General features: G+C 39.3%; 1 protein-coding gene across 1 annotated transcript; it reads left to right on the top strand.

The window, feature by feature from the left end:
* The first annotated feature begins 5,970 nt into the window (after nucleotides 1-5,970).
* On the top strand, nucleotides 5,971-12,130 carry gltpd2a (glycolipid transfer protein domain containing 2a). The gene is made up of 4 exons (XM_056237428.1): nucleotides 5,971-6,320; nucleotides 6,432-6,493; nucleotides 7,210-7,394; nucleotides 11,400-12,130. Exons 1-4 carry the CDS (start codon nucleotides 6,248-6,250, stop codon nucleotides 11,962-11,964), a joined length of 885 nt encoding a protein of 294 aa, XP_056093403.1. The 5' UTR covers nucleotides 5,971-6,247; the 3' UTR covers nucleotides 11,965-12,130.
* The last annotated feature ends 10,975 nt before the right edge of the window (nucleotides 12,131-23,105 follow it).

Raw genomic sequence — 23,105 nt, 5'->3', positions numbered from 1 at the left:
GCCTCTTCACGATGACTCGCTTGGTTTAGTCCTCAGTTGTAAGTCGCTTTGGATAGAAGCGTCTGCTAAATGACTAAATGTAAAAAAAAAAATGTAAATGTAAATTCTATCACCTGATGGAGTTTTGGTTCCTCTTCACTGTTGCCTTGGCTTTTGGCTTGCTTAGTTGGGGACATTTAATTATTCAACAATATTTTTGATCTGCCTTACTTCAGGTGGACGATGACGCAATTTTATTCTAGAAACAAACTTCTTGTAATTATTTTCATGTTATCACTGTGAAGCTGCTTTGATACAATCTGTATTGTAAAAAGCGCTATATAAATAAAGATGACTTGACTTGACTTATGGCAGCTGCGTACAACGTAATAACTTTTGGCCTTCTGTACATGAGACCCCTGCAGTGGTGGCTCAAAACCAAGGGGTTCTCCCCGAGGAAAAATCCACTTCGCATAATCAAGGTCATGCGGCGATGCCTACGCGCCTTAGTCAAGTGGAAAAAAAACGTGGTTTCTCGCCCATGACCCAATGTTGGGAGCTTCTTGTCGTCGTGTAACGCTAACGACAGATGGTTCCCTCACAGGTTGAGGGGCGATCATGAGTGGTCGCTCGCCGCAAGGTCTATGGCAGGACCATCTACGTTCCTGGCGCAAAATTGTCTGGATATAATGGCGTCTAAATAATTAATCACTAAAACACTTCCTCCCATACCTGAGGGGCCATCATGTACTTGTCCGCCATACAACACAGCCGTGGTCTCTTATATCAACCATCAGGGCGTCTGAGGTCGTGTCACCTATGCTAACTGGCACACCAGATCCTCTTATGGGCCCAAGGGAAACTGCTGTCTCTCAGGGCGGTATATATCCCTGAGCATCAAAACCAGAGAGCGGACTTCAAGGCAGGAGCCGAGGCCCGGGGAATGGAGAGTCCACCCCGAGGTGGTGGAGCTCCTGTGGGAGACGTTCGGTCAAGCAGAAGTAGATCTATTTGCATCTCTAGAGACAACTCACTGTCCTATGTGTTTCTCCATCACGAACCCAGTTCCCATAGGGCTTTATATTCTATTTGATGTGTGTGTTTTCACCTGGAAGATGTATTTTATAGAGTGTTTGCTCATCTAAGACTTTTCCTGTCAGATGCGATAGACATTTAGATGTCCTTAAGATGTTAATGATTTAGAATGTATGTAAAATTGCTTTTTAAAAGATTTTCAGACGAAGCGCTCTTTAAAAGACTGCATGTACTATTTGGGTATGTAAATGAGGGCATATTATAGACTCCTACTGTTTCTAATAACGACTATAAAACTACATAAAAGAGCTTGGACTTTATTTATGAATCATTTGTGCCCCGGAAGGAAAGTTTTGTCAGATTAGGTTTAGTTTTGTCCCTTTAAATATAGCTAAACAAACACCCAGCTGAATAAATAAATATTTATTTATATACTTATTTCACCATGTGATTGTACTCAAATTTGATGTAAAATATCTGATATTGAATCAATAATTTAAACATTTTATGTATATGATTATAGAAATAGTCAAACTATTAAAAAAAGTGTTTTCTTCTATTTGAAATTTGAGCATCAAATGTTCATTGAACACAAATATCTAAAGTGTTTCTGCGCGTGATGGGTTCACACAACTTTCTCTGCCCTTTTAATTAGTGTTAGTGAGCTTCTGTAACGTAGACTTCAGAAAAGCTTCAGAATTGTGTAATACGTACTGGGTTTTTTTATTTTTTTTATGGTGTTTTCAGTGGACTTTAGAGCCATAAAGTAAGTAAATGATTAATGTTGCTGCAGAATTTAGACTTAAGGCTAATCACAGTTAACGACGAGAGAAACAAGTTTCTCACAGCGACCGGATAAAATTTAGATATACAAATACAGTAACTACTAAAATAACAGTTTAGTACCTTTCAGTGTTTTGGTAGTTGATGCTGAAACCGCTGTGAAGAAAAGTCAACGCGACCGTCATCTGTCCATCTTTTCTGTCTTATCTTTGTAACTTGACTTGATCAGAATTGTGAGCGCATGGTTGACCAGAGATGGAAGAAACTAAGGTAAGAGGAACTCTCTTAATGATAAAACATGAAATAACCACCAGTGATTTCATCCGATTGCCTCTCTCTATAACAGACTGTTTGTGTAACTCCGCCCACAACTCCAATCAAAGCCACGCCCACCCAGCCGACTTCTGCTGAACAGACGAGTGAGTGAATCTGATACAACGGACATTTTTCCACAGAGTGATGACGTCATCAGCGTCATAAACCCTGCAGTTATTTATATTTAAATTGTTATTTTTTATTTATGTACATTTATAACACTATACTTTGCGTAAAAAAAGGTTAACGCTGCTGTGAGGGTGTTTCTAATACAGTGAAATTTACATATTTTTCTCTTCTGAGTGCCGTCATCAGTCTCTCTCTATTTTTTCCTCTCTTCAAAAGTTGTGAGAACACTATTGTGGAGTTTTCCTTTTGCTATTTGAGCAAATGGGAACATAAAAAATATATTTAATGTAGTCTCTCATTCACCACTATAGAAATTTACCCAAATATGACGACTTCCGCTTCTGAGAAACTATGGAAGCCCATTTCCGCCATATAAGATGCATTGTTCAATCTTATTTTTTTTTTACATTTATGACATAGTCTTTTGATATTTAAAAAATCTGAATCATGACATAATTTCGCTTTTTTATGTCATAATTTTAACATATGAAACACTCAGATGACCTACAAAATGTGCAACAATTCACAAATACTGTATCCCACAATGGAACTTGATATATGAATGCAATTACAGTGCGTCCTCCAGAAGTCATGTCCTTCTCTGTGTGTGTTTCTCCTGCAGTGAGTTTGAGCAGCCCAGAGTTACTGAAAGAGCTGCAACAACCTCACGAGCTCAAACACGTCTCTGCGCACAAGGGACTGAAAATTGTGTTTCATGGACGAGGACGACAGGTCAGACACACACACACTAAACGGGACACAAGTTTATTAATACAGAGTCACGCCAATCCTGAGAGAAAATGAATAAATATGGATAAGCTCAACACACACACACAGCAGCAAGTCAATTCATTTTAAATCATAATAACTATAATATCTAGTGCCATGTGACAACTAATGTACACTCACCTAAGGATCACTAAGGATTATCAGGAACACCATACTAATACTGTGTTTGACCCCCTTTCGCCTTCAGAACTGCCTTAATTCTACGTGGCATTGATTCAACAAGGCGCTGAAAGCATTCTTTAGAAATGTTGGCCCATATTGATAGGATAGCATCTTGCAGTTGATGGAGATTTGTGGGATGCACATCCAGGGCACGAAGCTCCCGTTCCACCACATCCCAAAGATGCTCTATTGGGTTGAGATCTGGTGACTGTGGAGGCCATTTTAGTACAGTGAACTCATTGTCATGTTCAAAAAACCAATTTGAAATGATTGGAGCTTTGTGACATGGTGGAAGTAGCCATCAGAGGATGGGTACATGGTGGCCATAAAGGGATGGACATGGTCAGAAACAATGCTCAGGTAGGCCGTGGCATTTAAACGATGCCCAATTGGCACTAAGGGGCCTAAAGTGTGCCAAGAAAACATCCCCCACACCATTACACCACCACCACCAGCCTGCACAGTGGTAACAAGGCATGATGGTTCCATGTTCTCATTCTGTTTACGCCAAATTCTGACTCTAACATCTGAATGTCTCAACAGAAATCGAGACTCATCAGACCAGGCAACATTTTTCCAGTCTTCAACTGTCCAATTTTGGTGAGCTCTTGCAAATTGTAGCCTCTTTTTCCTATTTGTAGTGGAGATGAGTGGTACCCGGTGGAGTCTTCTGCTGTTGTAGCCCATCCGCCTCAAGGTTGTGTGTGTTGTGGCTTCACAAATGCTTTGCTGCATACCTCGGTTGTAACGAGTGATTATTTCAGTCAAAGTTGCTCTTCTATCAGCTTGAATCAGTCGGCCCATTCTCCTCTGACCTCTAGCATCAACAAGGCATTTTCGCCCACAGGACTGCCGCATACTGGATGTTTTTCCCTTTTCACACCATTCTTTGTAAACCCTAGAAATGGTTGTGCGTGAAAATCCCAGTAACTGAGCAGATTGTGAAATACTCGGACCGGCCCGTCTGGCACCAACAACCATGCCACGCTCAAAATTGCTTAAATCACCTTTCTTTCCCATTCTTGCATTCAGTTTGGAGTTCAGGAGATTGTCTTGACCAGGACCACACCCCTAAATGCCTTGAAGCAACTGCCATGTGATTGGTTGATTAGATAACTGCATTAATGAGAAATTGAACAGGTGTTCCTAATAATCCTTTAGGTGAGTGTATAATAATAATAATAATATTGTATGTGCAAAACACATTTCCTACATGTTACATAGATAAACACAACAGATTTTTCATTAGAAGTTTGAAGCATCAAGACTGTTGTTTTGCAATAATCAAATTTCAAAATATATGTATACCTTTGTGTTTGTTTAATCATGTTATATTTATATAATCTAAACATATTTCCACTGTTATTTATAAATATATATTAAATTGTGTTTCAGAGTCAGGAGGCAGAGAGTCAATCCAAACTGCCCTAAAACTCAGGAAGCTGCTCTGTCATTGGCTGTCTGAGCTGTCTGTCAGTGCTAAGCCCCTCCCACTGCGGTGATGTCATTATGAGCAGCTCTGGTTCTTCAGTGAACACGTCTGTGATGTTTGTGTGCAAGTATGAAAGCCAGTTTATCACTCTGTCTGCATGTTTATCTGATCTTTAAGCAATGTGTGTAATATATCAAATAAAAATCTAATCTCAATGTGATGTGTGTGTTTGTCTCGTTTTAATTCATGAGTGTGAAGTGCAATACAGTCACACAGAATTTAAAGGTTCTCTAAGCGATCCTGGGTGACGTCACTTCTTGTTGACGTTCGAACTATTGTCAAACAAAACGGAGGCTAGCTAGACCCTCCCTCCTCCTCATCCGCACACTAACCCCCCAAACCACACCCCCAAACCCTTCTTGTCGGTCATTGGCTGGAACAGTTTGTTATGTTTTGGGGAGCGGGTCGCTGCAGTTTGTTTTTGGTGCTGTTTGTGAAGCCTGGGCTGTCTACAGAGATCGCGTTTCTTTACAGTGTGTTCAGGGGACAGGCAGCCAGCGGATAGTGAGGAGATGTTTGCTGTATGTGACAAAAAATGTTTTGGCCTAAAAAACACATGACATCGCTTAGAGCACCTTTAATTAGTCCAAAATATTGCAGCTGTATGAAGAATGTGGAAACCAATAAACTGTCTCATACATTTTGATTAATTTTGTCTATTTATTCTCAGATCACACAATTCTCTTAACAGGGTTCAATACTGTCAAAACAATCAACATCTACAATTTAAAATTAAAATAAAGTTCTGGTAAATTTTCTTGTAAGAGAAGCGTTTCACTATGGTTTATACAATAAACAAGGTTTATTTATTAAATATAATCAAATATAATCATTTATTCACATTTATTACATATAGATAATATAATTTATTATTAATATTCTAAATGTATTATATCATTTTCATTCTGGTTTAGTTAAGGTTTTAGTAAATTTCTGTTTTTTGCTATTTTTATTTATTATTTATTATTTTATTTATTATTATATGTATATAAATATATTTGTTTGTGTTTTTTAGAGTCTGGGATAGAGGATTGCATATCCTGTACCAGAAATCTTTTCAATAAATTTATTGTTTTTTAAATATGTACATTTTTATTTCAGTTTTACTTTGTTATTTAAGTTAAACTAAATGAAAATTAGAAACATTGCCTTGAAAACTAGATGAAATAAAACATGGATTTTAAAAATATTTTATTATATTTCAGTTAATGCTTATTTTATTTCAAGTAATGAAAATGTTTTTATGGTTTTGGTTAATGTTAATAACCCTTGTTTCTGGAAATAATCCATATGTTTATGGATAATTAATATTGACAAATGAAATGTATTACTAAAACTACTACTACGCTTATATTAATGTCATGTTGTAATTCTATTTTCTTAAGTTCAGATTGCCAGCACAGTTGTGTTTTTAGTTCAGCTCAACCCTTCTCTTTACACAAGCCTGAATCAGTGACACGCACAACAGTTCAAAGGTCATGCTGATTTGAGTCTTCCTCTGTTCATTAGGAGCATTAGACCGAGAGACGAAGGAGTCACGGACGAGAACGAGACGTTACTGCGATGAGAATGCGCCGGTGTGTCGTGACCGCAGTCACGCTGAGTCTGCTGCTGTTTCTCAGCTCACTGTGGCTGCGTGAGTACATACAACCTTTCACCGTCACACACACACACACACCCTACACGAACACACAACCCCCCTCGAGCTTGAATAACTACGTTTCGCTGTTTTTCCGGTTCTCTGCAGCTCAAGGAACAGTTCAGAGTTGTGAGCAGTCGTGGCGGCCTTGTCTAAGTGTGAACAGAGAGGTGAGAAGTGACTAAAATACACTAAACTTGAATACTTCACATCACTAACTTTAGCTGGACAATAACTTTATTTAAGAGCTGCTGTAAAGCCAAAACAATCTCTGTTACTTTAATCTCCTATTATCTCTGTTAACCTGCTTTGAAACAGTCTATATTGTTAAAAGCGCTATATAAATGAAGATCACTTGACTTGACATGACATGACATGACTTGACTTGACTTGACTTGACTTGACATGACTTGACTTGACTTGACTTGACTTGACTTGACTTGACTTGACTTGACTTGACATGACATGACTTGACTTGACTTGACTTGTTGACATGACATGACATGACTTGACTTGACTTGACTTGACTTGACTTGACTTGACTTGACATGACTTGACTTGACATGACTTGACTTGACTTGACTTGACATGACATGACTTGACTTGACTTGACTTGACTTGACTTGACATGACTTGACTTGACATGACTTGACTTGACTTGACTTGACATGACTTGACTTGACTTGACTTGACATGACATGACTTGACTTGACTTGACTTGACTTGACTTGACTTGTTGACATGACATGACATGACATGACATGACTTGACTTGACTTGACTTGTTGACATGACATGACATGACATGACTTGACTTGACTTGACTTGACTTGACATGACTTGACTTGACATTAACTAGTGCTGATTGACACTCACTTCCTGTCCAGGCGGTTCGGGCTGCTGTTACTGATGCTGCTGCTGATGATGCGCTCGGAGGAAATGACATCACCAGAGAGTGTGCTGGACAGCAGTTCCAAGTGTCCCGCCTCCTCCTGCATCTAAGCTCCGCCCTCGGCCCCGCCTCCGACGTGCTGCTGGAACCGTACCTGCTCTGCTGGGAGGAGCTGATCAAGTAGGATACTCTTCTTTTCTTTTTCTTTTATTGCAGGAATACATACAGAAATTTTACAAACACATATAAAAAAAATATATAAAAAACGAAACGCAGACCAACAACAATATAAGGATAGACGAGAAAGAAAAAGGTAGAGAAAAACCTTAGAATTTGATATATTTGTCCTTTGAGGGTGTTGAGTGTTTTAGGGGATTCAGTAATTTGACATCTTTTACCCTTTCTCTCATGACGCTTTTAAACCTGTAACGATTAGGGATGAGACGATTCGAAACTGACTTTTAGGGGTAAAAGCGTAGCGCTGAAACACTATTGTAATTGTTCCCAAGCATCAGCATTCTCGCCTAAAGTGATCGGGCAGACCAAACCGTAAATCGTAGAGACTTGAAACTTTGAGGGACGGTAGTACTCACACCGTCTCCAGCGCCCCCAAGGCTCGCCCCAATCGGCCTGATGGTGGCGCTATAGCGGTCAAAAGTACGTAATGGCTCATAAACCGTTTGTCAAGAGTGTTTGTTGTGAACAACTTTCTTGTACATCTTGGATTCGATCTTGACCCAAGTGAAAAGCCTACTTTTGTGAACTAGTCCTAGGTTTTTCACCCGATAAGAACCAAACCTGTGCAGAAAGATTCACTGGAGTCTGACTGCCAATAATTGTAAAAAAAAGGCCAAAATTTCGATTTATGTCTGCGATGGGTTCAAAAATGTCAAAATGCCAAAATGTTCAAAGTGGGCGTGTTTGACTCGCGCCCCCAGAGGCCTGTGAGAAATTCAAAAGAAATCGGCACCTTTGCGTTTTTCATGTGCGTAAAGGATTGTATTTCACACGATGTTTCACACACAGCAGTCATACACATGGTAGAACTCCTCATTCTGAGCAACTTTGCTTTATTATTAATTATTATTATTAAGACCACCTCTGGCAATCGAATCATTCGTTAAATATAGGAGATTATTACAAAAACCTACTTTCGCGAACTAGTCCTAGTTTTTTGCCTCTACCTCAATAACTGTTAAAAAGCTTTAAATCATATATTTCCTCAGTAAATTGCCTGTTATGGCTGTAAATGTTATTTTCCATACAGTGTGATTGAGATGGTTACAGGCTTGCTAAATAAAACAGAACACTTTTTTCCACATGTGCTTAAAGGCCTTAAAGCGCTTGAGCCCCAATAATTGCTGTAATATATATATATACTGTATATATATATATATATATATATTTTTTTTTTTTTTCTTCTTTTTTTTTTCGGACCAGATATTTGTCATTCAGGACCAATCCAAAACCGCTGTTCGTTATGGTTGTTACTGTTAATTTTTAAAAAAAAAAGTATTATAAATACACAACGTAAATGTTTTTGTGCACTATATTCCAGATACTGTTTTTCAAACTAAATTAATGTTTATCCTATACATGCATTCGATTTTCTGTTGTCCTTTTAAAAATCTCGGTAACACTTCATAATAAGGTTCATTAGTTAACATTAGTTAATGTATTAACTAACATGAACTAACACTGAGCGGTAACACTTTACTTGAAGGGGTGTGCATAAGACTAACATGACACCTTCATAATCATGACATGACACATGTTATGAATATGAAGGAAGTTTTATGCATGTTTATGAAAACTGTCATTAAGTGTCACTTGCTCAATTATGACATTTTTAATGCAAATATGACATTGTTTGAGATGTCTTTGTTATGACACCTTGACATAAACCAATACATCATAACCTGTCAGTGTCTTTGTCATGACAACTTGACATTACTAAGACAACACAACCTGTCATAAACATGACCTAGCAGATTAATGATCAAACTTAAGAACCCACTTAGCTTTATGGGTTACATTACATTAAACTGTCAGGTGGCTGGTTTTGACATTGGCTGTCATGAGGCATTATAACTGTTTAATGACAAATTGAATGTGTACCACTGTAGTCGAGGTCACGAAAAATATTCATGACACAGTTATAATGGCCTCATGACAGCCAGTGTCAAAACCAACCACATGACAGTTTAATTTAATTTAATGTCAAGTTGTCATGACAAAGACACTGACAGGTTATGATGTTATTGGTTTATGTCAAAATGTCATAACAAAGACATCTCAAACAATGTCATATTTGCATTCAAAATGTCATTTTTGAGCGAAAGACACTTAATGACAGTTGTCATTTACATGATTTACATTTACATGTGCTCAGATTTCTGATTGCTTAAAAAAAAAAAAAGACTTTAGGAGGCAAAATATTTTTTTAGTGATTATGTGAATTACACTGCGCAAACCAAAGTAATAGGCCTACTACCCACCGGATGAAGAAGGGTTTCCTCTCAGTCTCCACAGTACATAAAATATTCATTTTATTTTATTTTATTTTTCGTGTTCGCATTTATGAGGTAAAAACAATGTTACGGACGTGAGCGCTCTGAAAGCGGCACTAAAGCGACACATCAAACAGAATGCACAAAGCCTTTCTTTAACCTGAATTTCGTTTTGTATTAAAGGAGCTGTATGTAAGATTGTGGCTAAAACTGGTACTGCAATCACTTTCAAATTACAGTAGAGCGGTGTATCCCCTCCCCCTCCTCCCTGACTCAAGGTTGCCAGATAGGCTGCAGGATCCAGCAGGAACGTGACGAGCTGCAGATGTGGCAACTAGAGCAGAGCTGGCAACCCGGATGCCGCAACACTACTGACTTCGTGATTGGTAGATAGGTGGAGGGTGGAGCATCAGACCAAAACACAACATGACAACATCAACATCAGTTGAGGGCTGCAAGTGCACTTTTTAAATGACAATATCCTGGCCGTACTACTGTTGTCAGTGATATAAGTATTTGAAATGTACATGATTTCTTAAAGTCTAGTGACATATCAGGGCCATTTTATGAATAATTGAAATACATTTCTTACATACAGCTCCTTTAATTGTATCTTAATTTTAATCAATGTTTCATCAACCAATTGCCTGGATTTAATAAATAAGAAGTAAATATAGTAGACGATAGATAATCAGAAACGGAGGCGCCGGCGCGTGAACTGGAGCTCGTTTCATGAACCGAAACTCATCATATAAGGAAGCCTACTTGCCTCACATGTCTACTTTTAAACAGAACAATTCAAAACGAAAGAAAAAGACTACAGACTGCTCTCTGCTTATGTAATCCGTATGAAATGTGCATTTCTATTCACTACTGAAGATCGCGAGTCACTCAGCATCGTCAACTTCGTCTTAGCCGACAAAGAAAACACTTGTTTATTAATAAACAATTAAAATATCTCCTTGCTATATTTTACATATTCATAATCATTACTTTTGCCGGTTCTTTGAGACAGCTTTTAGGTGCTTTATTGGCAGTGCCACCCCTACATGTTACATGAGTCGCCACCGCATCAGCGCACCCACCTATATAAAATTCTGGCTATATATATATATATAGGGGCGGCAGTGGCTCAACGTCAAGACACCTAACCCCAGCTGCTCCCGACGAGCTGGATGGCGCCTTGCATGGCTGAGACCGACGTCGGTGTGTGAATGAGTGAGTGAATGGGTGAATGTGAGGCAAATTGTAAAGCGCTTTGGTGGCCATTGGGTCGAAAGCGCTATATAAATGCAGTCCATTTACCATTTACCATATATATATATGTTGCCCCCTCATTTAAAGACTGGACCCCCCAAAAATAAAATTCTGGCTACGCCCCTGGTTCACAGTGCATTAACTATTGTTAACAAATACAACCTTTAATTTTAATAACATATTAGTAAATGTTCAAATTAATATTAACTAAGATTAATAAAGGCTGTAGAAGTATTGTTCCTTCTTAGTTCATGTTAACTAATGAACCTTATTGTAAAGTGTTACCAAAAACTCTTTTATACATTCCAAAGAAACATTGTTTATAGTGTGTATATATTTATTTAACAATAACTATCACTAATGTGTTGTTCATACGATGATTCCTCAGTCTCACACTGATGTTGTGTCTGTGCTGCAGGTTCATGGAGTCTCTGGGCCCTCTGGTGGGCTTCTTCACTCATAAAGTTGAGGAGAAGATCACACTCATCCGACAGCTCTCACTGGAAGAGTCTACAATCGTTGCGACTGATGATGCTCAGCGTGTAGCTCCGCCCCCTCGCCGTAGCCACGCCTACCGTTCGGTGCGTTCCATGCTGGAGGCGGAGCTACAGAGGGGTGTGGTCTCCTTCGACAGTCAAACGCCTTCCGGGAGTCGGACTTTGCTCCGCCTCCATCGCTCGTTGCTGTGGTTACAGCTTCTGCTGGAGAAGCTAGCGACGGAGCGCGAGGGGCGTAGCATGGGCGAACTATGTCGCGACGCGTACCTGGAGGTTTTAGCGCCGCATCATCCATGGCTTGTGCAGCGCGCGGCCGAGCTGGTGTTTCATGCGATGCCCGACCGCAAAGTTTTCCTGCAGCTGGTGTGTGTGCGAACGCAGGAAGAGGCGGAGCCTGTGATCCACGTCGTCGTCGCGGCGATCCAAGAAATTCACCGACGGACACAGAGAGAGCTGGAGATCAGAAACATGCTGGACCTGCCTTAGCACACATACAAACACTCACACACAACAGAGATATATGTATCTTAAAGGCCCCCTGGAATCAAAATTTTCGTTTTTTTTTAGCTTTTAGTATGAATATGTTAGCCTTAAGGTTATGAATAAGCTGGTGTGTTCCTAAACAATGACAAAATTCACATTTAGGAAGTTTAAGTTTAGCATTCAAAACTTACAGTCCCACACTTCCGTTAAAATGGATACAGATTTTTATGACTTCACTTCAGCTTCTCATCACATATTCTGTCCAATCAAATGGTCTCTAGAATCGAAAGCTCCGCCCCCTATGCTATAAACACCACCTGGCCAAAGTGACCATTGACAGCCACGGAGCAACATGGGTTGGAGATGTGTGTTCGGTTGCTCAAACGCTCGAGTTTTATTGTTTTCCAACTGTACAGTGGTTAAGAATGAAGTGGCTAAAATATATTCACACCTTTACCATTGAATCCAGCGAATCATCAGCGCTCGGATTCGCTTCCATGCTGCTGTCAGTCTGTGAGGTAAACTAAACGCTATTGGCTATTTGAAAAGGGGGAGGAGCCTATCAATATGTCCCGCCTTAGCTTCCTGTTTCAGTGGAAATTATGCCAACGCATCATCATACAAAGCTGTGCGTTCCAAGGCACTTCAGTGGGCCTTTAACATATTATATCCACCTTATTTTTTTAAGTGCTTTTTATTATGTTGTTATGTGGTTGCTAGGTATATTCTTCATGTCTGGTGTGAAAAGAATCTGTGATCTTCTGGTCCAGCAGGTGAAAATAGTGTGTCTCATCACTTATTTGTACACTAGATGTCGCTATTTCACTTTGTTTTTTATAGTTTTGTTAAATTATTTATGAGCGGTTTATCAGGGAAAGTCAAAACATTTCACTAGTTTACTAGTAACAGATTACTAGTTTCTGTTGCTCAAACTGTGTCAGACATAAAAATACTCAAATGTTACAGCCCTTTCAAAGCTGTATCAACTTTGTCTCATATGTTTCTCTGAGCATTCAATGCCTGAATAAATGCAAAATAGACACAATTATGTCACTATTGTCATATAGTGACTATAGAGCAATAAAGTGAATGTTTATAGCAGTTCCAAACAGACTTTTGTTACAAGAACGTTCAACAAATATTCAGTGTTGGTTCTGGGAACGAAAAAATTAACGTGTTTTAAAAGGTATAATGTTCCTCAAACGTTCTTTCAACTTAATTTCGTTTTAAAAAACAACATTCTAGGAACGTTGATTAATAACATTCCAAAAACATAAAAATGTCCAGTTTCCTGAATGTTACTAGAATGTTATTTAAAGGTGCATTGCGCAACATTTCATGTTAAAAATAGTTTTTCTAACCCATACATGCTTAAACAATTGCCTGATGGGCTGAATGAGCCCTTCTCTGATCACTGCGATCGCCTCTATAATCCTGTACAGTAAAATAAATAAGAGGGATTCGGGACGGAGTTTGAGACTGGCGTGACGTCATCATTGGGAAGTCTTTCAACAAATGGAGAGATCTCCGGTCTGCTCTAGGGCTCAAACGGGATCCTCAGTTGGCTTTTTTCTTGATAAAACGGTTCATGAACGTGTTTCCATAATAATACAATCATAAGTGGATACAGTAAACACATAAAACAGTTCAACATGGAGATAGATGGAAACAAAAAACGAAGTTTTCTACTACCCCTGTTTTCCCCTCACACATAAGTATGTAATTTACTCAAATGCCTTTCCTTTCATATATTTAAAATGACTTGCAGATTTATAACTTTATATTACCTCTGAAGACATTATGACTGTAAACAAAAGATTTGTGCGGCTGATGCTCCTTTGGTTATGAACAGCTCGTGCAAGCATGCGTGCGTATGCGTGTGGTCCATGAGCGTGCACACCTCTGGTTGCAGTTTCGCTTGTCGCCAGAGGGGGGCATAGTTCTGCAAAAACTCAGAGACTAGCGCAATGCACCTTTAAAGGTTAGTATGATGTTCCTGAAACATTCTTTCAATCATCTTTCGAACGAGTAATAAGAACACAAACTACACGTTTCTTCAGCCACAGCCTTTGATGGACTGAAGATAAAAGACATCAACTCTCTCAAGATCTGATTAAACAACTCCACAAACAGCATTGCCAGCTTCACTTATTACTAACCAGACTGACTTTATTTCTGTCACATCTACAGAAGTTCATATTGAGAATTAACAAAGGTTTAGATGTTGATGTCTTATTGAAAATGTTTCGTTTGAGGTCACCATTATGGAGATCAGTGTGTGCTTTAGTTGGGCTCTGACCCTTGGCTTTCTTTAAGTTGGTGCTTTATTAACAATTGCAGATGTTTACGGATAACATTTCTGCTTTGATAAAGCAGATCAACAAGTCTGTTTTAAGAACAAAGGACTGCAATTAAAGTGGTTAAGCAATTAAACAACTGCTTTTACTCTAGTTTTACTCACTTTTGGAATTTTAACATTATTTGAGAAGAAAGTAATAAACTCAATTTATGTGATAAAAATTGTTTCTAACACTGAAGAAATTTGTGTAAGATTGTCAAAAAAATTTACGAGTTACAAATGACACACTTAGACATCAGCACTCGTTATACAAACCTCAACAATGGTGACAATAAAAAAATAATTCAGCTGCATAATTTATTCATGCTGCAATGCATGCTGGGTGCAATGAATGTGTTTTCTATGCTGGCATGAATAATGTCACCATTGTTGTGTTTCATATGCTGATTGTTGATGTCTGTGAATGTATAAATTACACAAAACATGTTTTAAACAAAGTTAACAATGACAGTGTTTTATATATACTCACAGAAATCAGCATTCAGCCTCTGAAATACAATAATATTGTTATAAATTATCTTTTTCGCATTTGTTGGGTTTTATATTTTTCAATAATGCTTCAATTCCTTAAAGGGATACTTCACCTCTGGGAAGATGAATGTGTATTTAATATTGGTCATTTATATAGTAGAAATGTGAAATTATTTTTTAAATTGAAGCATTCTAGACTGAGAAAAGGCAGAAAATGTATTTTTTACACATGTGGCTGAAAGACAACAACTCCCAGAAAGCACTTGCTTTGCTCCCCTTACGAGGCCACTCCCAAACCACGCCTACCGGTTACAGGCGGCAGAATCCGAAAAAAATGGGTACAACTAGGCTTGCGTTGATACATCATGAGTTATTTGATAAATTTCCATAGAAATGGTGCTATTGCGTACGTTGTACCGGGATGTACTAGCCTAATGTATATAACACGACTTAGACTTTCACATTAAAAATATGATGCAAGGCAGGACCATGTCAACAGAGTAGCCTAGCTTAGTAGCTCTGCATATGAACTGTTTTACCCCAATTGAAATCACCATTTCTCTAAGCTAATACATTATCTAGGCTTATCCATACTCTAGTAACACTAATGGTGTGTTCAACCGAACGCGAATAGAGCGTCAAATACGCGTCTAGTTAGACGCTTGAATCTTCCGCTCGAGTTAAAAATTTTCAACTTGTGCGGAAGATGTTCGCGGCAAACGCGTCGCCCAATTTGGCGTGAATGACGCGTCTATTCGCACGGTAATTCGAAAATACTACTGGTTTTCTACTGATACAAAGCTTAATGCTAAATCCTGAAGTATCCCTTTAAGTCATCAATTACATATAAAGCAGACATTTGTCTGTTATTAAAACAGACTTGTTGATCTGCTTTATCAAAGCAGAAATGTTCTCCATAAACATCTGCAATTGCTGATAAAGCACCAACTTAAAGAAAGCCAAGGGTCAGAGCCCAACTAAAGCACACACTGATCTCCATAATGGTGACCTCAAACGAAACATTTTTAATAAGACATCAACATCTAAACCTCTGTTAATTCTCAACAAGAACTTCTGTAGACGTGACAGAAATAAAGTCAGTCTGGTTAGTAATAAGTGAAGCTGGTAATGCTATTTCTGGAGTTGTTTAATCAGATCTTGAGAGAGTTGATGTCTTTTATCTTCAGTTCATCTAATGCTGTGGCTGAAGAAACGTGTAGTTTGTGTTCTTATTACTCTTTCTTTCAGTGCTTGTTCACAGCAGGTGTTTGAATGATTTTTTTGAATATTTCAGGAACATCATACTAACATTTAAATAACATTCTGGAAGCTTGACATTTTTATGTTCTTGGAATTTTATTAATCAACATTCATAGAAATGTTGCATTTTTGAACGTTTGAGGAACATTATACCTTTTAAAACTCGTTTCCCTTTAACGTCAAGAAAACAGGACATGTTTTACGTTCCCAGAACCAACACTGACTATTTGGAGAATGTTCTTATAACAAAAGTCTGTCAGCTGGGTCAGGTCATTTGATCTTGGAAGAATTTGATTAGAAATTAGTCCGTTCATCTGGGCAAATCTGAACACGGTTTGAGACATTATCTCTTCTGAAACTCTACGATAGACATTATTATGATTCCATGATTATTTGGGTCTTATTCTCAAGAGAAAAGTAGGAACATACGTCTATTTGTTCACCATTTAATATCGGATTGTGTTTCTTAACTGGTGGGTCACGACTGATGAATGTGCAATGAGTGATAAGCAGATAGTGATGGGCAGGGAAGAAACGATGATCAATGCAAACAGGAGCACACAGCTAGCAGTTCAATCATGCATAGTTAAGATAGTAAAACAAACAGAATTATCAGAAAACACTCCTCATATCTTTTGTGGCCGATGTCAAAGGTTGTGTGTTCAATATTTCAGCAGAAATTCATCCGTCACATGGTAGAAACTGAATTCAAGAGACATTTAGAAACCAAAATTGTCAATTGTCCTATTCAGCTCATGTCATACAGTTTATGATAATATTAATACATTTCATTTTGATTTTAAGAAAATAATTTTGTTGCTTTTGCACCATAGACATATTTTGTACAGTGTCCTTAAGCAAAACCAGTTGAGAATGACTGATCCAGGAGAAACAATTGAGATATTAAAGAGATTTATATTATATATTTGTTGTTGTTTCTTTCTTATAGGGAGACACACAGGGGATCATATTGGGAATTATATCTGCTTTTACCAAAGTCTTATTACATAAGATGATAAATAAAGCTCTCAGTATGTAGCATCATTCATATATTTCTCTCTGTATGAAAATGACATTCATGTTCTTCTGTCTTGTCATAAGCCGTTGTTTCTGCTTTGTGTGCATGTGTGTTAACTGTGCTATAGTTTGGCATCTTTCTGATTCCCCTGAAGTGAGTTTGCAAAGACAATTCATAAAATATACACAGACAGTGTTTGTGTTAATATGAAGTCTTTTACATTTCTGTCATGACAACTCTCAAAGTGTGTGGCATGGTAATGCATATGACAATGTGTTTTGTCTTAGCAGAATATATCTGCTTCGCTGCTGCTGCTGTTATTGCTGCTGCTGCTGTTATTGCTGCTGTTATTGCTGCTGCTGTTGGTTATTGCTGCTGCTGTTATTGCTGCTGCTGCTGTTATTGCTGCTGCTGCTGTTATTGCTGCTGTTATTGGTTATTGCTGCTGCTGTTGGTTATTGCTGCTGTTATTGCTGCTGCGGTTGGTTATTGCTGCTATTATTACTGCTGCTGTTATTGCTGCTGCTGTTGGTTATTGCTGCTATTATTGCTGCTGCGGTTGGTTATTGCTGCTATTATTGCTGCTGCTGTTATTGCTGCTGCTGTAATTGCTGCTGCTGTTGGTTATTGCTGCTGTTATTGCTGCTGCTGTTATTGCTGCTGCTGTTATTGCTGCTGCTGTTATTGCTGCTGTTATTGCTCCTGCTGCTATTGCTGCTGCTGCTGCTGCTGCTGCTGTTATTGCTGCTGCTGTTATTGCTGCTGCTGCTGTTATTGCTCCTGCTGCTGTTATTGCTGCTGTTATTGCTGCTGCTGCTGTTATTGCTGCTGCTGTTGGTTATTGCTGCTGTTATTGCTGCTGCTGTTGGTTATTGCTGCTGTTATTGTTGCTTCGGTTGGTTATTGCTGCTATTATTGCTGCTGCTGTTATTGCTGCTGCTGTTGGTTATTGCTGCTATTATTGCTGCTGCGGTTGGTTATTGCTGCTATTATTGCTGCTGCTATTATTGCTGCTGCTGTTATTGCTGCTGCTCTTATTGCTGCTGCTGTTGGTTATTGCTGCTGTTATTGCTGCTGCTGTTGGTTATTGCTGCTGTTATTGCTGCTGCTGTTGGTTATTGCTGCTGTTATTGCTGCTGCTGTTGGTTATTGCTGCTGTTATTGCTGCTGCTGTTATTGCTGCTGCTGCTGTTATTGCTGCTGCTGTTATTGCTGCTGTTATTGGTTATTGCTGCTGCTGTTGGTTATTGCTGCTGTTATTGCTGCTGCTGTTGGTTATTGCTGCTGTTATTGCTGCTGCTGTTGGTTATTGCTGCTGTTATTGCTGCTGCTGTTGGTTATTGCTGCTGTTATTGCTGCTGCGGTTGGTTATTGCTGCTATTATTGCTGCTGCTGTTATTGCTGCTGCTGTTGGTTATTGCTGCTATTATTGCTGCAGCGGTTGGTTATTGCTGCTATTATTGCTGCTGTTGTTATTGCTGCTGCTGTTATTGCTGCTGCTGTTGGTTATTGCTGCTGTTATTGCTGCTGCTGTTGGTTATTGCTGCTGTTATTCCTGCTGCTGTTATTGCTGCTGCTGTTATTGCTGCTGCTGCTGCTGTTATTGCTCCTGCTGCTATTGCTGCTGCTGCTGCTGTTATTGCTCCTGCTGCTGTTATTGCTGCTGCTGCTGTTATTGCTGCTGCTGTTGGTTATTGCTGCTGTTATTGCTGCTGCGGTTGGTTATTGCTGCTATTATTGCTGCTGCTGTTATTGCTGCTGCTGTTGGTTATTGCTGCTATTATTGCTGCTGCGGTTGGTTATTGCTGCTATTATTGCTGCTGCTATTATTGCTGCTGCTGTTATTGCTGCTGCTGTTATTGCTGCTGCTGTTGGTTATTGCTGCTGTTATTGCTGCTGCTGTTGGTTATTGCTGCTGTTATTGCTGCTGCTGTTGGTTATTGCTGCTGTTATTGCTGCTGCTGTTGGTTATTGCTGCTGTTATTGCTGCTGCTGTTATTGCTGCTGCTGCTGTTATTGCTGCTGCTGCTGCTGTTATTGCTGCTGTTATTGGTTATTGCTGCTGCTGTTGGTTTTGCTGCTGTTATTGCTGCTGCTGTTGGTTATTGCTGCTGTTATTGCTGCTGCTGTTGGTTATTGCTGCTATTATTGCTGCTGCTATTATTGCTGCTGCTGTTATTGCTGCTGCTGTTATTGCTGCTGCTGTTGGTTATTGCTGCTGTTATTGCTGCTGCTGTTGGTTATTGCTGCTGTTATTGCTGCTGTTATTGGTTATTGCTGCTGCTGTTGGTTATTGCTGCTGTTATTGCTGCTGCTGTTGGTTATTGCTGCTGTTATTGCTGCTGCTGTTGGTTATTGCTGCTGTTATTGCTGCTGCTGTTGGTTATTGCTGCTGTTATTGCTGCTGCGGTTGGTTATTGCTGCTATTATTGCTGCTGCTGTTATTGCTGCTGCTGTTGGTTATTGCTGCTATTATTGCTGCAGCGGTTGGTTATTGCTGCTATTATTGCTGCTGTTGTTATTGCTGCTGCTGTTATTGCTGCTGCTGTTGGTTATTGCTGCTGTTATTGCTGCTGCTGTTGGTTATTGCTGCTGCTGTTATTGCTGCTGCTGTTATTGCTGCTGCTGCTGTTATTGCTCCTGCTGCTATTGCTGCTGCTGCTGCTGCTGTTATTGCTCCTGCTGCTGTTATTGCTGCTGCTGCTGCTGCTGCTGTTATTGCTGCTGCTGTTGGTTATTGCTGCTGTTATTGCTGCTGCGGTTGGTTATTGCTGCTATTATTGCTGCTGCTGTTATTGCTGCTGCTGTTGGTTATTGCTGCTATTATTGCTGCTGCGGTTGGTTATTGCTGCTGCTGTTATTGCTGCTGCTGTTATTGCTGCTGCTGTTGGTTATTGCTGCTGCTGTTGGTTATTGCTGCTGTTATTGCTGCTGCTGTTGGTTATTGCTGCTGTTATTGCTGCTGCTGTTATTGCTGCTGCTGTTATTGCTGCTGCTGCTGTTATTGCTCCTGCTGCTGTTATTGCTGCTGCTGTTGGTTATTGCTGCTGTTATTGCTGCTGCTGTTGGTTATTGCTGCTATTATTGCTGCTGCTGTTGGTTATTGCTGCTATTATTGCTGCTGCTGTTGGTTATTGCTGCTGTTATTGCTGCTGCTGTTGGTTATTGCTGCTGCTGCAGAGCAAGTACGGAACTTGCTACTGCCAATACATACACGACACGCTGCTGTGAGCAAGACATGCTGCTGCTGTACAATATAGCATACATGAATTACCCGTAGTAGATCTATACAGGTGGAGCCGGGGAAGGTGGAGGGTTTATGAAAGCGCGATGCAACTGCTACAGCAAATGCTGACCAAGTATTTGAAGGTTGAGCAGCGAGCTCATTGGCTACTGATACAGCAGGAACCAATCAGCTGTGCCCTATAGAGAAAGATCTGATTGCAAGCAGATTGAGTTCAGGACCAATCAGCCTGCGCCATCTAGAGTTTCATGACAGAACTTTGTCTTTAGACTATATTGAAACAGAGATATATAGTTTCGTTTACAGTTTTTTAACAACAAAAAAGACAACAACAAACAAATGTTTGTTAAACACAAAATGTTTTTATTTCCTGTTTCCATTTTTCATTTATAATGATAATCATTTGATTTTCGAATATAAGTTTCACAATTTTCATGTCAGGCAATATATAACAGTATATTCAGGATATTTAATAAGATACATCTAGTTTCTGAGCAGTGTTTTTACAGAGAGTGAAGAAAGAATAAGACACCGTCTCACTATGAAGGACAGATGAAAAACCGGGATGAGTCTGTGAGCTATTGAAGTCATCCGGCGAAAAGTCAAAGTGACGAGCGTGTCGAGTTATTGGATTGGAGAGAAACACAGACGGGGAGAAAGAGCTCAAAGATGCCGTCAGTGTGTGAGAGGGAGTGAAAAACTCTCTAATGAGTTTCTAGTAGCGCAGGTGTGTTTGTCGTTGCCGTTGTTTGCGTAAGCCTGTGTTTTTCGCCATGTGTCATCGATGATATTGTCAGAAGCGTGTTGGTTCAATTGAAGCTGTAAAGGTGCGGTCACACTAGCGAAATTCGGGCGAAATTTCGCGTGCAATAGCATATTAAGAACTGCTCACTTTCAAACCAAGCGGAAAATTTGCGTGACCAACTCGAGCACCAGCGAAATCTACATGGGGAACACATTCGCTCTTGCGAGAAACTCCCCAATCGCGCAAATTCCTGGCTGGAATTCGCCCGCAAGATTGTGCTGAGCAACGGTAAATGTGACCGTGCCTAAACACTCAGTTACACCTATGACATCACGCACTGTTTCAATGGTGACGTCCTAAATTCCTGTCTGATTGAATTTTTCGTCTTACGGAAATTAATAAATCGTATGAAAAATGTAAGTTGACTACACTCGCGGCGGTATACACACGCTCGAATGATTCGCTGCTGCATCTAAAATACAGAAGTCGAAAACAATGTGCAATAATTCGATTTACCGTATCTTAAAAACATATAAAATCTATTCCATGACAGGCAGCACACGTGAAGTAGATCTTAGTAAACATACGGCAGGCAGCGTAAGTTTAGCACGCGGCTAATCTAGTTATTAGTCACTGCTCTTTGTAAACATTGAACTGTTCCCAACATCAGGCCCGTAACTTCTGTTCGGATGTGCAACGGATGAACTAGTGACGTTAATTTTTAAAGTATGGCCGCGTTTGGCTCTTTTTTCCCCACACACTTTTCTAACACACACCCTCCAATGTTTCAAATGCACAACACTGTGGCAGTAACCCAATAGAAACACAGCACATTCACTACTGGGGGCGAAATGAGGGATTGGATTGTGAAAAACACGAAAGAAAAAGAAAAAACAGACAGGCCGGCCGCCCGCACGTAATCGATGGCGGGCTAGTGTTTCGCTAATAAGCGCTACGCTAATGACCGTCTCGATAACGTCCGTTTGACTCGAATCCCCTTGAACATCCAAATGTCAAATCACATGATAAAAATCTAAGATCCTACCAAAGCTAAGAAGAAATTAACAAAATCTTTGAGAAATATGTTCATCTAATGTTCGCGTAATTTTCCCGCTGTGCGCTAAAGTGCAGCTAACGCATGATGTGCTCAACAACAAAGGAATTAAAAAAAAAACACTTTTGGGGAAGAAAAACACGTTTGTTTGTTCATCTACATTAGTTAAAATTGGATTGGCAAATTTTCTTAATTTAAGTTTTTTTTCTTTCACCCAGGAACCCCTTTTCTTTGTAACTACTCTCTTCGTTAACTACCCCAGATTCGCTATTATTTACAAGTATTAACAGTACACTCTTGGACCAGAAGGTATTGCTGTGTACACATTTAGAAAGATGGGTCGAACCATTCGGGACAAAATGGAGCAAATACATTATTAGTCGACTGGGCAAATTAAGCACGAAACAAGCGGCGAACTGATATGGCGCAGCTCGAAGCTGATTGGCTAATGTGTAAGTCGTTGAGTGCAATCTGAGCGTGTGCAGAACGCCAGCCAATCGTTTAACAGCGTGTGTGTGTGTGTGTGTGCGTTTGTGAACATTACAGTGTTACAAAAGTGTTTCCACAAACATTGTCATATAAAAAATAAAAACCACAAATCAGATAATAAATAAATAAATGAATAACATCATAAATGTACCTTAAATTCATCAATCAATCAATCAAGCAATAAATAAATAAATAAATAAATGAATGGATACAACAGATATCCGGTTAAGAGTGCGATATATCTCACTGGGACAGATATGGAAAGTTCATGGCTCTATTTATTAATCAGTCATATTAGCACATTTCCTTATTCATTCGGATTTAATCGATTATGAATGAAGTTGAATTCAACCTGATTTGACTTCTCTAATTTGTGTTATTTATTACACACTGACAGTCACATAAAAGCTATTTTTATAGACTAAACGAGTGAATCCAGATCGTATTTCAGCTCAATATCAATAAGTAAGAGAGTATATTTTGCATACAGAAAATTAAGCTTAT

This window comes from Rhinichthys klamathensis, unplaced genomic scaffold (genome assembly GCF_029890125.1).
Source record: "Rhinichthys klamathensis goyatoka isolate OS25496 unplaced genomic scaffold, OSU_Roscu_1.1 h1tg000486l_1, whole genome shotgun sequence".
In the NCBI taxonomy this organism is placed as follows: Eukaryota; Metazoa; Chordata; class Actinopteri; order Cypriniformes; family Leuciscidae; genus Rhinichthys; species Rhinichthys klamathensis.
The sequence above is the reverse complement of the archived record's forward strand: the minus strand, read 5'-3'. Positions and strand labels throughout refer to the sequence as shown.

What these genes read in the sequence shown, in the direction of transcription:
- gltpd2a (XM_056237428.1), top strand. Translation starts at nt 6,248, where the DNA reads ATGAGAATGCGCCGGTGTGTCGTGACCGCAGTCACGCTGAGTCTGCTG. An exon ending in GTCTAAGTGTGAACAGAGAG is followed by an intron (nt 6,494 to 7,209) that starts GTGAGAAGTGAC and finishes CTTCCTGTCCAG; the next exon opens with GCGGTTCGGGCTGCTGTTAC. An exon ending in TGCTGGGAGGAGCTGATCAA is followed by an intron (nt 7,395 to 11,399) that starts GTAGGATACTCT and finishes TCTGTGCTGCAG; the next exon opens with GTTCATGGAGTCTCTGGGCC.